The sequence below is a fragment of the Gracilinanus agilis genome, chromosome 1 (assembly GCF_016433145.1).
Source record: "Gracilinanus agilis isolate LMUSP501 chromosome 1, AgileGrace, whole genome shotgun sequence".
Taxonomy (NCBI): Eukaryota; Metazoa; Chordata; class Mammalia; order Didelphimorphia; family Didelphidae; genus Gracilinanus; species Gracilinanus agilis.
The window spans coordinates 12,558,296-12,572,694 of record NC_058130.1 but is presented as its reverse complement, the minus strand read 5'-3'; the positions used below and the strand labels follow the sequence as shown (position 1 = coordinate 12,572,694).

General features: G+C 41.8%; 1 protein-coding gene across 1 annotated transcript in view; it reads left to right on the top strand.

The window, feature by feature from the left end:
• ERC2 (ELKS/RAB6-interacting/CAST family member 2) overlaps positions 1-14,399 on the top strand; it is a 743,930-nt gene that overhangs the window by 351,761 nt on the left and 377,770 nt on the right. Inside the window, exon 13 of the mRNA XM_044675466.1 lies at positions 10,702-10,839. Within this exon, the coding sequence (XP_044531401.1) occupies positions 10,702-10,839 (138 nt within the window). The remainder of the gene's footprint in view (positions 1-10,701; positions 10,840-14,399) is intronic.

The window sequence follows — 14,399 nt, the reverse complement described above, 5'->3', positions numbered from 1 at the left end:
AAATTTAAAATCAAATATTTAAAATTTAAATATTAAAAAAAAAACCTTTTTAAGGAAGAAGGTTAAAAAAAAAGACAAATTTATGAATGAAGGAATTCCAATGGCAAAGTTACTTGAAAGAATGGTCATATTCACTGACCAGCAAAGCAATACAACTAATAGCTCTGTGGGGCCTTTTAACTCCCATCAAATTGACAAAAATAATGAAGTGAAATGCACCGCTGGCTGATTGTGGAGGAACATCCTTCCTCGCTGAAGGAATTCCGATTTGGTGGGATGCTGGAGAGCGATTGGGCAACGGACTGCAAATGTTACCCAAATAATCCTACCTTTGGGTTCCATGCAGTTCGGTTGGGGAGGAAAGTCAAGCAATAATCGTCTTTTCAAAGCTATTTATAGCAGAATTAGTTGTGCTTGAAGGAGAGAGGGAGACGCCACCTGGAAACAGACGAAATAGCTAATGACAGGGAACTGCTAAGGAAAGTTTGGTGCATTAATGTAATGGAATACTCTAATGAAATTAAGATACACGAGCATGATTACCAGGTCTCTATCATCCACATCTCTCATTCTTCAGGCTCCAGATACTAAAGGAAAGCAGTAACAGGAGTCCCAAAGGCTAATAAGAACATGATTGGAGGAAATAACAAATCTGGAGTTTTTCTTGATGGCCAATGACAGAAAAATTTTGAAGCATTCTGAAATGGCTTATCCAAATAACAAGGGCTGTCACAGACTGGCGAGCTGATTTGTCAAACTGGACAGACCTCATGTAGAAAGAGATTTGGGGGCCAATAAAAACAGTTCCCCGAAGGGCAGGAAAATAGAGAGATCCAGCTTTGGTAAACAGCCGGTCCTCAGACGGTTAGCATCTGATCTGTTGGCTTCTCTTTGAAGTCTTCCCTGTAGCCAGTCGGGCTCAAGAGACGGCTCTTACCTTCAAAGGACAACCCTTTAAAAGCTCTCGTCCTTGTTCCAGAACTCTCGTCCCTCACGCAGTTCTCGCCATTTTACCCATCGCCGTATTAAAATGAACGCTGGCCGTTTTCCTCTTTTCCTTTCTGGTTTCCCTAAATCTCCCGGATCACATCTTTCTCTCTTACCTGGCGGGTTCACTGATGGCCTGACTCACTCCTTTAGAAGAATAAGCAGTAATAGCAGCAGCTGAGACGCATCCTAATGTGCCCAATGTAGAGCCTGGTCTTTCCTTCGGTCGGCGTCTACAATGCTTTCTTCACTCCCATTTTCTGTCTGAGCATCCGGGTCTACAAACCCAGCTCACACTCCCTGTCATACACTTGGGTTTTGGTCCCCCCGCTTTCTCCGGCAGGCTTGGGGAGATGCCCTCCTAGGACATCCTCTGGAGCCTGGATCAGTCGCTTCCAGCCTGTGTAGCCTTAGGCAAGTCCTCTATCTCTGGATCTCAGTCTCCTCATCTTGGTTCTTTTCTACCAGGCTAGCTTTGGATGCTGGACTATCCGATCCCGGCGTTTCTGAAAGCGCGTTCCTCCCTTTCATGGCCAGGCTGGCCTTCGGCATGACGCGGAAGCCTGGGAGCTCCTAACGGGGAAGAGAGGTCGGGCAAGGCATGTCCTCCTCCTTCTCCACGAGGCGCCAGAATCCTCTCCCTTCCGTAAAAATGGCCAGCAATACTGGAAACAGGAGACCGAGTCAGTGTCACTCCCTTGGCATGAGTTTCGAGGCTTTTGCTCTTCCCACCTATCTCAAGTCCTGAAGAAATGAAGTATTGATTAATACTCTCTTGCCATTGGTATAGTTTCATGCTGTCCTTTCTGGACCAGTATCAACGGATTATTCTTTCTCCCAATGTGCCGAGCTAAGGTCTAATGCCTTCCCTCCTTCCTTTGAGGAGATTAATACCTCTTCATTTTTTAAAAATTTCCATTTATTTTATTTCTTCAATAAACATTTCCTAATTACATGTCATTTTTAAAAACATTCATTTAAAAATTAATTTCCAAATTCTCTCTTTTTCTCTCGTTCTTCCTCCACCCCTTGAGAAGGTGAGCAATATGATTAGATTGGTGAATATTGATTATACATGTGATGTCCTATAAAACCCATGTCCATATTAGCCATGTTGTGAAAAAAAACACACATCACCCACATAAACTAAGACACATAAAGAAAGTAAGAAAAATATGCTGGCCTCAGACACTTCCTAACTGTGTGACCCTGGGCAAGTCACTTGACCCCCATTGCCTACCCTGACCGCTCTTTTGCCTTGGAGCCAATACACAGTATTGACTCCAAGATGGAAGGTGAGAGTTTTAAAAAAGAAAAAAAAAAGAAAAATATGCTTTGTTCTGCACTAAGAGCATTCTCTCTCTGAAGTTGGAGAGCATTTTTCATCATGGGTCTTTTAGAACTGTCTTGGATCATTGTACTGATCAGTGGCTAAGTCTTTCACATTTGATCTTACCTGCAATATTGCTGTTTCTTTGTTCAATGTTCTTCTGATTCTGCTCACTTCATATGAGTTCATATGAGCCTTCCCAGGTTTTTCTGAAACCATCCCACTCATTATTTCTTACAGCACAAATGTATTCCATCACTATCATAAACCATAGCTTGTTCAGCCTTTCCCTAGTTAATGGAAATCCTCTTAATTCTATTTTTTTTTTGCTACCACAATAAGAACTGCTTCAAATATTTCTGTTCATATAGACCCTTCCCCCTTTTCTTTGATCTCTTTGGGATACAGACCTCAATAGTGGCATTCTTGGATCAAAGGATACACACAGTTTTATTATCCTTTAAGAGTAATTCCAAATTATTCTTGAGAATGTTTGGACTAATTCACAATTCCATCAATAGTGCATTAGGGTCCCTATTTTTCCTCATTTCCAGCACTTGTCATTCTTCTTTTCTGTCATATTAGCTAGTCTGATATATGTGAGGAAGCATCTCAGAATTGTTTTGATTTGAATTTCTCTAGTTGGTAGTGATTTAGAACATGTTTTCAAGTGATTAATGATAATTTTGGTTTCTTTTTCTGAAAACTGCCTATTCATATCCTCTAACCATTTATCAATTGGAGAATGGCTTTTATTCTATAAATTTGACTCAGTTCACTATATGTTTGAGAAATGAAGCCTTTATCAGAGAAATTTGCTCCACTCCCTGCTCGCCATCCCCATTCTTGTTTTCCTGGTAACTTTGGCTGCATTGGTTTTGTTTGTGCAAAACCATCTTAATTTCATGTAATCAAAATTTTCCATTTTACTTCCTGTCATCTTCTCTATCTCTTGCTTGGTTATAAAGTCTGCCCCCATCCACAGATCTGACAGGTACATTTTCCCATGTCCCTCTTATTTGTTTATGATAGTATCCTTTATGTTTAAATCATTTATCCATTTTGCTGTATCTTAGTATTTACCAAACTGTTTTCCAGTTTTCTCAGTAATTTTTGTCAGATGGTGATTTCTTACGTCAAAAACTTGGGTTTATTGAATACTAGATTACTCTGATCATTTGCTACTATATATTGGGTACTGAATCTTTTCCACAGACTTACTACTCTGTTTCTTAGCCAGTACCAGATTGGTTTCATGATTACCAATTTGTGAGTGTTTGAAATAAATCTGGAACTACTAGGATGCCTTCCTTAACATTTTGTTTTTCATTTTGCTTTGATATTTTTGACCTTTCATTCTTCCAAATGAATTTTGTTATCCTTTTTTCTAGCGCTTCAAAATAATCCTTTGATAATTTGATTGGTATAACACACCTCTTCATTTCTAATTAGTGTGTATGTCCATTTGTGAATAATTTAAGAAAATGGAATGGATATGAGGAAGCTTAGAAGGACAGGTCGATTGTGGCCAGATGCATATAAAGGCCAGATGGAAGGAAACTGAGGACAGGAAGTGACATTGATTGCTTCCATCTCCCTGTTCTCATCTGGAGACCAAAGCCAAAGAGAGGTTCGATTTTGTAAGTCCTCTTTGGAGGTGATCTGCTCTGCACCCTGCTGCCACAGCCGGCCCAGAGACATAATCATTGTCTTCTTAGCAGAATCCTCTGGAGATCTGAGCCTGTCTAGGCCTGGGAAGGGTGTGAAATCTACTTTTGAAAGGTAAGGGAGTAGATTACAAAATTGGATAAAGACATTTTGAAGGCTATTGCCCCGGCAAACAAAAGGGGGTCCTCTACCTAATACTTTCCTCAAATACCTTGAGTGTCTTTTGTTTTTTAATCTTCCAATCTTATGTATTTAATTGTTTCTGTTCTACAGACTTTCTTCCAATAAATACAAATTCATAATGTGCAAAGCACTTTTTTAGGGCTCTGGAAGATAAATAGAAATATAGAACATGGTTGCTGGTCCCAAGGCTACTAGACTTAGAGCAGAAGCAACCTCAGAAGGCATCTTGTCCCCTCTTTTTGTTCCTGATCTTCCTGAGGCACAGTGCATAGCCAGTGTCAACCTTTGTCTCCTCACTCCAAAAGTCAACATCTTTTCCATTGTATCATGCCTTTTTTGACATTATTTACATGCTTTCTCTCCATGTTTCTCCCTTAAAAATCATTTCAAACATTTAATAGATTTTCAAACCTGCCATATTTATATCACCATGTTCCTTTCTCCCACCCCCTACCCCCAGTCCCTTTCTTTCTTCTCATCCATCTTTCTCATCTTATTCCTTGCTTTGGGTTATAATATGGAGACAAAGTCTACTTACGTAGGTTTATTGAACTTCCCATTTGAGCAGGCAGTGAAGTACAGATCACTATCTTCTTTCTGCATCTGAAATCATTTTGCTTTTTCTGGCCTCATTTTTCTCATATGTCAAATGAAAGGGTTGAACTAGATGGCCTTGGAAGTTCTACTGGTTTGGGATCTTTAAGCCTATACCCTTCACTAGACCTCTTCTGTCCAGTGATGAAGTTAGAGAAGATGACTTTGGTGACCCTTCCAGCTTGAGAGATCTTTTCTGGTTTTCTAAATCACATGAATTAAATGACTTTTTGTATTGTTGTTCTAAAAGATAAATCTAACATTTCAGTTGCTTTTTTCAATTTTTTCTGAATTTGATTTATGTTCTCGATTAGTAACTACAGGGGAAAAATAGCTTCTCTTCTCTTTGGCTGCAGGTAAGATTGTTACTGAAGTCCCCAGAAATCCTGCCATTAGTACTGACAAAATTCTGAACCTTGCAAATCATTTTGACCAAGAGTCACCAAACAAGCGAATGTCAATCCTCTTCCCCTGTTAGAAAAACAATCAAAGGATTTTTTTCCCTACAAGGGTAGGTCAAGACCATGACCTTTCTATACCAGGTATAGCAGATTATTATTCTCTTCCTTTGGTAATCATTGACCTTCACAAGGCTAGGGTGAGGGAAGCAACAATTCTGAAGATCTGGAGGCTTTAGTGGACTTCAAGCTCAATACAAATCAGTTACCAGATGTGACTGCCAAAAAAAGCTAGTGTGACTTGAAGTACATTAAGAGAGGCAGGGCTTCAAGAAACAATCAGGCAATGATTTATTGTACTCTGCCCTCATCAGAATCATCTGGAGTACGGTGTTTTGAGTACTCTTCATCAAGACATTGATAGGATGTAGAGTGTCCAGAGGAGGGCAATCAAGATGGTTCAAGGGCCCAGAGTCCATGTCATATAGGGATTGATGGAAGAAACTGGAGATGCTTAGAATGAATTAGAGAAGGCTAGGAGAGAACATGGCAGCTCTCTTCAGGCATTGGAGAAGGGATTAACCTTGCTCTATTTGACTCTAGAGGGAAGATCCAAGAGCCATAGGTAGAAATTATAAAGAGACTTGTTTGGGCAGAAAATCATAAAAATTTCCCCTCAATCAGAGCCATTCCAAAGTATAGTTGCCACTTGAGGCACTGAGTTCTCCCTTCTTAGAGACCCAACAGAGGCTAGATAACCATGGCCAGAGCATATTGATAGTAAACTTTTCTTTTATAGATAAATTGGACAAGATGGCTGCTGAGATCCCTTCCAACTCCCAAATTCTGTGATTTGTGATTCTTTGAATAGAATTAGCCTTGGGTTTGAAAGGAGGTCTTGGTGGAGTGCCTCAGGCTTTCTGTATTTGATTCTGTTCTGTTTAACATTTTTATTAGTGACTTGAAAAAAAGGTATCGATAGTACACAAAAAATTTTCAAACAACAGAAAGGAGAGCTAAATGATAATAGGAGCACCCAAAATCATCTCGAAAGGCTTGACTAGATGAATGAATCTAATAAAAATGAAATTTAACAAGAAGGACACTGAACAGTTATGATATCCAAAGGAGAACCCATGTTAGGATTTATGGATCGATTAAGAAAATGTCATCCCGTTGGAATAAGTGAAGATTACATTACCCGTCATTGAGAAAGTGATCTAGGGGAGTGTTGTCCAAGAGATGGGCTGGACTAGATGTCTTCTGCGGTCTCCAAAGTACCAATCCTAGATGTTTGCAACTATGGTTTTTGATTCGCCATGAATTGGGAAAAAATCCCTTTGGAATGATTTCAGGGAAAGCTCAGTGCACAATAAGATATTTTGAATGAACTTATCTCAAAGCTAAACTGCCTTTTCCCCTAGACATTTAAAAACTCTTAATAGGAATAAATTGTTTGTCTAGTGAGTTTTTTTTTATCCTTAGATAAGAAGCACATAATTGGAAAGAGAGGGAGAATAAAAAACACGAGTGCGAATGCAACACTATGCCCAGGAGAGGACCCCTACTGCTACTAATGTGTAAAACTTATCATTTACAATTCCTCCTGCTTATTTCAGGCTAGAGATAATGGAGGAAAGTGGCTGCTTAGATTCCAGGATATGGGTTGTTTGCCAAGAGTAGTGTTTAGTACTTGTTAAATTTGATTTATATCTCAGGTTTGTCCCATTAGTGGTCTCCTGGTGATAACCCAGGCAACTTTGCCTGTAGTTTCCTTAACATGATTGTGGCACAAACTCTTTTCTATTTCGTCAGTGTGTACTGAAGCAGACTTGAAGGCATCTACCTGACCCACATGACAGTGTATTTCCTTCCCATCCTATCATGTGTGTCAGAGGCCGCTATGCCTTTAATGGGCCGGCTCGGGAGGAAGTGGATTTTCCCTCCTTAGAATCGCCAAGCAAAGACCGAGTGGTCATTTGGGCCTCTTGGAAATGGAATCTTTTTTCAGGTATCAACCTCTGAGGACCCTTCCAAGTATCAACCACTGAGGCCTCTTGCATCTTGGTGATTTGGCCATTCTTATGTGATTTTGGCCAGTATTATTGGGAGAATGCCTGGAATCCCATTTACTTGGGGGGGGGGGGAGGCTTTCTTCCAGTGTTGGCTTTAGGAAAGTGAGATCTGGGAGAGACAGAAGATGAATGGGATTGGAGTCATTTAGAGAAGGGGACATGGAATAGCGAATACTATTCAAATATGGGGAATGCTATAATCAAGAGGATGGAAGATGGTGATTGGCTTTTTTTCCATTCTTTTTCATTGTCAGAAAAGATGGAAAAAGCTATTAAAATAATATAAGAAAAATGAGTTAGATGTAGGAAAGGACTTGTGAGAGGGAAAAAGCAAATGGGAAATGATCAGCAATTTGATTCAATTCAAAAAGTATTTCTTTGGTGCCTACTATGTGCCAGGTGCTGTGTCAGACAGAAACCCCAATGTCCCTGCCCTCAGGAATTTATATTCAATGGAGGTGGGGAGTAGAGGATACGGGGTGTACAAAGCAAATCCCCTGGTCCATGCAAAGTGGATACAATGTCAAGGCCAAGGGGTAGAGGCCGAGCCATAACAACCGGGAGGATGAGGAGAGGCTGACGTCAGGGAATGGCCCCTGAGCTGGGCTCGGAAGGGAGACTGAAGTGAGGATGGAGGAATCGAGGTGGCTTGTTGTGTATGAGCAAAATCAAGCAGGCTAGTAGGGCAGAAAAATAAAGCAGGGGAAGGAGAACCTGATCCTGTGAGCCTAATGAGCTTGGCAGGAGCAGAATGACGAAGGTGTTTGCTCAGAAGCTCAGGGGAGGGAAAGGATTGAGAGCCAGGCCTGCACTCAGGATGTCCTGGGTTCGAATGTGGCCTCAGACACTTCTCAGCTAGGTGACTCTGGCAAGTCACTTGAGCCCAACTGCCCAGCCTTTACTACTCCTCTGCCTTGGAACCAATACTGACTATCGATTCTAAGACCGAGAGTAAGAGTTCTTATTTGTTGTGTATGTGTGTGTGTTTTCTAAAGCTAAGGGGAGCAGTTGCTTTTTCTTTGAGGGTTAATAAGGAGTCATGAAACCTTTTTGAGGACAGAAATGGCCGGGTCAGATCCGTGTTTTAGGAATCTGAATCAGTCAAGCGTTTATTAAATATCTGTTATGTTTCAGGCAAGTTCAGTCTAGTGCACAAGCATTTATTTAGTGCCTACTGTGCGCAAGGCATTGTAATTAAGCCCTGAGCATATAAAAAACCAGAAGATAGATCAGCCCTGACTCAGGGAGCTCACAGTCTACTGAGACACAAAATGCAAACAGCCATGGATAAAGACAATAAATTGGAGAGAATCAGCAGGCTGAAGGCACTAGCATTAAGGGGGTTTGGGAAGGGCTTCTTGCACAAGGTTGGGTTTTAGCTGGGACCTGAAGGAAACCAGGAAAGTTATGAGACAGACAGGAGGAAGGAGAGAATTTCAGGCCTGGGGCAAAGCCAGGGAAAATGTTCAGAAAGACTTGTATGACTCACAGCGGGGAGGCCAGTGTCGTAGGATCACAGAGAACATTGCAGGATGGTGTCAGATGGAAGGGGCCGGGTCAGGAAGGGCTCTCAGTGCCAAACAGAGGATTTGATATTTGATCCTGGAAGTACTAGGGAGCCCCTGGAGATTATTGTGCTAGGGATACAAATACAAAGAAGGAAACAATTCCTACCTTTGAGGAGCTTACAGCACTGTGGGGGATGGATTGGAGAGGGGCGAGTCTTTAGGTAGAAGGGTTGAGTCCTGTTCCTGGAAGGAAAATTTTATTGTAACCAGGATCTAGACCTAGTTAGGACAGATGCTGTACATCCTTTTGTTGTTACTGTGAGATTTTATCATCATTCTATAATGGCGGCCAGGAAATCTGCCACCACTGAGCTCTGTAACTTTGGGGAATTCCATTTAGATACGTTCGGCTTCAATTTCTTTGTTCCTAGTAATGCCATGTTCATATTAATGAATTAATGACTGATTGATTGAAAAACGGTTAATTGCTCACCAAGTGTCAGGCATTGTATTAGGTGTTGGGGAAACAATTGCAAAAGGAAAACATCTATCCTCTCCAAGAAAGGGAGTCCCAGGGAGGATGAGATAATCAATAATTGGCAGGAACAATGGTGATATTGATTGGGTTTCTAAACCTAGAGCAAGAGATGGGGACATTAGGGTCAGTCAGTAGACTGGAGGGTGGGCAGGAAGGCTGGCAAAGTGCCTGGGTGAACAGTTAAATGGAATGTGAGGCATGTTCCATGGGGCTTGCTAAATAAAGTGAGCTCTCTGATTCTGGACTCAGTCAGTCACCAACTGAGGCAGAGCCCCCTGAGTAGCCAGTTCAACATAGAGGGAATGAACTCCCCAAGGAATGGGAAACTGTCAAAAATTGTCTGAGGGCAACTGTAATACTTCATTGAAAGAACAATTTCTAGTTTGATTTGGAACATGGCGGTTCCTTTTTGGCATCCATTGGCACTGATGAAACTACAGGGCTGGACTCTATGTGCATCCACCTCCCCCCTTCCCCCCCAAAGCTGAACCTTGATGATTCCCAAATGTTTTTTGCATGATTTATTATTATTTGAAAGAGTGAGTGATTCAGAATAAGAAAACCTGGGCTCCAATCCAGTTCTGTCAATCACTCCCTTGCCAACTTGGGCAAGCGACTTCTCCTCTCAAGAAGCTGGGCTAGATGACCCCCAAGGGCCTTTGAAGTTCTCCACCATTGGTCTTCACAACAGCTTCTGAAGGGAGACATGGCAAGTAGTATGATTCCTCTTTCATAAAACAAAACAAAACAAAACAACTAAGGCTCAAAGAGATTAAGCCCAAGGTCTTGGGATAAGCAAGTAACTCATAGAATAGACTCATTGATTCAGAGGTCATGCCAATGTGGTGTGGTGTGGAAGGAACACCTGGAAAACAAACCAACCTCAGTTCTAACTTTTGCTCACTGTGGACCCTGGGCAATCATTTTGTGTCTCTGAGCCTCAGTTTTCTGATCTGTACAGTGGGGAATAACATTGCTTGCCATACCTCCCTTAAAGACTTGTTGTAAAGAAAGTGCTTCTGCAAATGCTAAAGAAAAGTCGTTATTATTACATTATGTGAAAAAGAAGCAAGTGTAAGCACCTTCGAATTCTCTTGTTATATGCTTTTGTGCTTGTTCTTACTTCATCTAAGTGTCCATGATCTACTAAAATGCCATTGACCCCTGTGTGACCGTGTCTTTTGAGCATGTTCTAGGCAACCCCCTAAGACTATAGGTTGCAGAAGTATCTTCTTGCACCATTAGAGGGAGTTGGCCCATTTGAGTGTTCCCTAGTCCAATAAAATCACAGGCTCAGTCTCTTTCCTCTGTTTCCCCTTTATGTTTTAATAGTCAGCTTGGAAGTGAGACCATTTCTAAGAAAGAACCCATTCTTATCTTCAAAAGGAGTCTGACCCCTCTGCTTTTTGTCTCTTTCTAGATAGAAAACTTGCAAGAACAAGTCAGAGACAAGGACAAACAGCTGAGCAACCTGAAGGACCGGGTGAAATCACTGCAGACGGATTCGAGTAACACCGACACAGCTCTGGCGACTCTAGAAGAGGCTTTGTCCGAAAAGGTGACCGTCCCCTGGCCCCTTACTAAGAGACTCTGTTCTGTGGCTAGTTATCCATTGATGCCAGTGAGATTACCAATCCCTCGTTCCACTCACTAAATAAGGCAAAAATGAACCAAAATAATGCTTGCCCTCAAGGAGCCTTCATTCTCTTGATGGAGGGCTTGGCTTGCTGCAGAAAAGGATAAAATTCAGCTCTTGTCTGCAAGAGGGAAGATAAGCCCTTTCTTAATGGTAACACCAGAGAGAAAATGGTACCAGATAGGTCCCGAGTGTCATTGTGATCTGGAGGAAAAGGATTCCTTCCTGGTAGGGGAGATTCGTCACCTTATAGTTCAGAGCTACTTCATTAACAGATGCCTTTTCAGGCCTAACTCGAAACAGAGACTCACCTTCTTTTAAAAGTAAACCAAACAGCTGTTCTCATCAGAAGCCTTTGTTCCCCTTTAATCCAAAATAGTTTGTTAGAATTAATTGATCATGAGCATCATTAAGCATCCCTTGTGTCTTAGGCCACATGCCAGGCTTTGGAGATACAATGACAAAAAAGGAAACAGATCTTCCCTTGGGAATATAAATATGTAAAATATATATGTGTATCATAAATATAAAATGAATCCACCATAGTTTGGGAGGGAGGACTTTGGAAGTTGTGGGAGAAGAGATCGAAAGGGCTTTCTGTAGAAGGAGATGCTTGAATTAAGTCTTCAAGGAAGAGAGTTTCTGAGGCAGAGGTGAGGAGGGTGTATATTCTAGGCATTTATTCTTTTCAGTTGTGTCTGGCTCTCTTGGGGTTCTCTTGGCAAAGATATTGGAGTGGTTTTCCATTTCCTTCTCCAGCTCATTTTATAGATGAAGAACTGAGGCATACAAGGTTAAGGGACTTGTCCAGGGCCATACAACTAGTAAGTATGTGAGGCTGAATTTGAACTCAGATCTTCCTGACTCCAGGCCTGGCTGTCTCCACTGTGTCACCAGCTACCAGAGGGGATAGTCGGTACAAAGATGCAGATAGGAAGTGGTGGGGTCGGGGAGAGATAGTGGAATATAGAAATGTGCTGGAAAGGTAAATCGAGATCAAGGAGAACATTAAGATCTCTCCATATGCTTGAAGTAATTTTAGTTCTAATTTCTGGTCGTAGAGCCAAAGCATGTCACCCTTGGCAGTATTGAACATAACCGATGAGCAACGATTGGCAAGAGATGACAGTGTAGGGGAAGGAACCCTGCACTGTGACTCTAGGAACCCGTATTCTAGATTCAGCCATGCCACTGGTCAGCTAGGTGTCCTGGAATAAGGTATTTCTTCTTTCTGGGCCTCAGTTTCCTCATCTGTAAGGTGAAAAGGTTCTAAAGTTCCTGCATGTTCTAAAGCAATCCAGCTCTGTGGGGTGTTATATATAACTTGTGACTTTGTAAAATAATCAAAATGACTTTCCAAGGCAAGGCAAATAGTTTTTCTGTGTTGACAGGTTTATTTCAAATCGATGTCAAGTCATTTTATGTTAAATTTGGGCTTTCCAAGACATATGATTAAATCATTACTTCTCTACTCATTTGGCATTTAATTTTGAATCGGTGTGACAGAAGTCAGGGGTCACCTCACTGTGCCCTTTCTTACAATCCCCCGAAGCACACGTGTGGACGGGCCTCAGAACGTTTCCATGCACACTAAGTTAAGTGGGATCCTAAGTGTTTTTGAAATGTTTGATCAGCCTCCTTTTTTTTTCAACATCAGAGTCATTTACTCAAATACCAGCTCTCTCCATTCAAGAAAAACAGTGAAGCCAAGCCAGCCAGCAGTGGGCAACTGCTTTAGATGGCATCCAGGACCTTTTTGCTCTATCTCTCTACTGAGATGAAGGCAAAGGGTTTCATCTTGAGAGAGAGAAAGGAGAGAACGTTCTAGGCTGGGAATATTAAAGACCTGGGGCCATATCCTGCCTCTGAACCTTATTAGCTGTGTGACCCTGGGAAAATCACTAGGCCTCTCTGAGCTTTGGTTTTATGACCTCTAAAATGGCAATAATAAGAGTGCCTACTTCAAAGAATTGTTATAAAAATCATAGCATCATAGATATAGAACAAGAAGGGGCTTTGGAGCCCAGCCAGTCTAAATCTCTCATTTTGCAAATGAGGAGTCTGAGGCCCAAGGAGTTTTGGATGATTTGCCCAAAGTCCCATTGGTAGGATGAGCTGGAATTTGAACCCAGGACCCCTGACTTTAGAGAGAGCACCTTTTCCAAGTGTCTAGAATTTTTTTTTTTTTGGATAGAAAGTATTTTGTGCCTCTAAAGCAGAGTAGACCTTTTCTTTTTCTCCATTCACATCTATGTATTTTCTGGTATCTCATGTGTTTTCTTTAACCCCGATGGATCATTGCAGTTAATCCGAGTTGCTTTTGAGTTGGGTTTTTGTATGGGTTATTGTCCATATGACGCTCCTGGATCTTTCTATCTCGCTCCACCTCACTCCATATACTGTCTCCTCAGGTTTCTCTGGATTCATATCTGCATCATTGCTCCTTAGGGAGCGATGATGCTCCCTTGTATCCACAGGCTACATTGGGTTTGACTCTTACAGAACTGATGGCAGCCCACTTTGTTCCTTTCCCCTTGGGGAGCTTGTGGCAAGGTGGACAGATGCCTTTTCTTCAAGATCTTTTTTTTTAAAACCCTTGTCTTCCATCTTGGAGTCAATACTGTGTATTGGCTCCAAAGCAGAAGAGTGGTAAGGGTGGGCAATGGGGGTTAATTGACTTCCCAGGGTCACACAGCTGGGAAGTGTCTGAGGCCAGATTTGAACCTAGGACCTCCCATCTCTAGACCTGGCTCTCCATCCATGAGCTACCCAGCCGCCCCCTCTTCAAGATCTTAATTAGAATCCTGCCTTGGCCATATACCAACTATGTTAGAATGGGCAAATCACTTAACTTCTGTTGGCCTCAGTCTCCTCATCTGTAAAATGGAGATAATAGCATCTACCTCAGAGGAATGTGAGGATCAAATGAGGCAATATTTCTAAAGTGCTTATTCCAGCACCTCGCACATAGCAAGCACTGTATAAATGTTAGTTATGATGATTATTTCCTCATCTCGTTAGAAGTTGGCTTATTTGTTATTTGGAGCCTCCATTATGATCTCAGCTTGCTCATAATTCTAGATTTATGGTTGCTACATTGGGACTAAGTTCAAAGTCAAACATTTAAGAAAACCTAAAAAGCAAAATGTACAAAAGGGATCAGCCCCGGCTGGCCTCTAAGCTGGTCTCCTTGCAAAGCCACCTTCACTTGTTTGGTGTAAGGAGATGAGGAGCAGAGACAGCAGAGGCTGGAAAAGTCCACCATCCTGGAGCTCTCATCAGCCAGTCATTGAGCATTGATGAAGTACCTCATGCGTACCAGGTGCTTTCCTGGGCCCCGGGGACACAAAGGCAAAGCAGAACAAGTCCTGTCCACAAAGAGCTTATATTGCACTTAGGAAAATCACTTTAAAGTTGGAAAGAACCTAAGAGAACATGGAGGCTGGTTCTTTTGCTTTATCAACGAGACAACGGCATCTGAG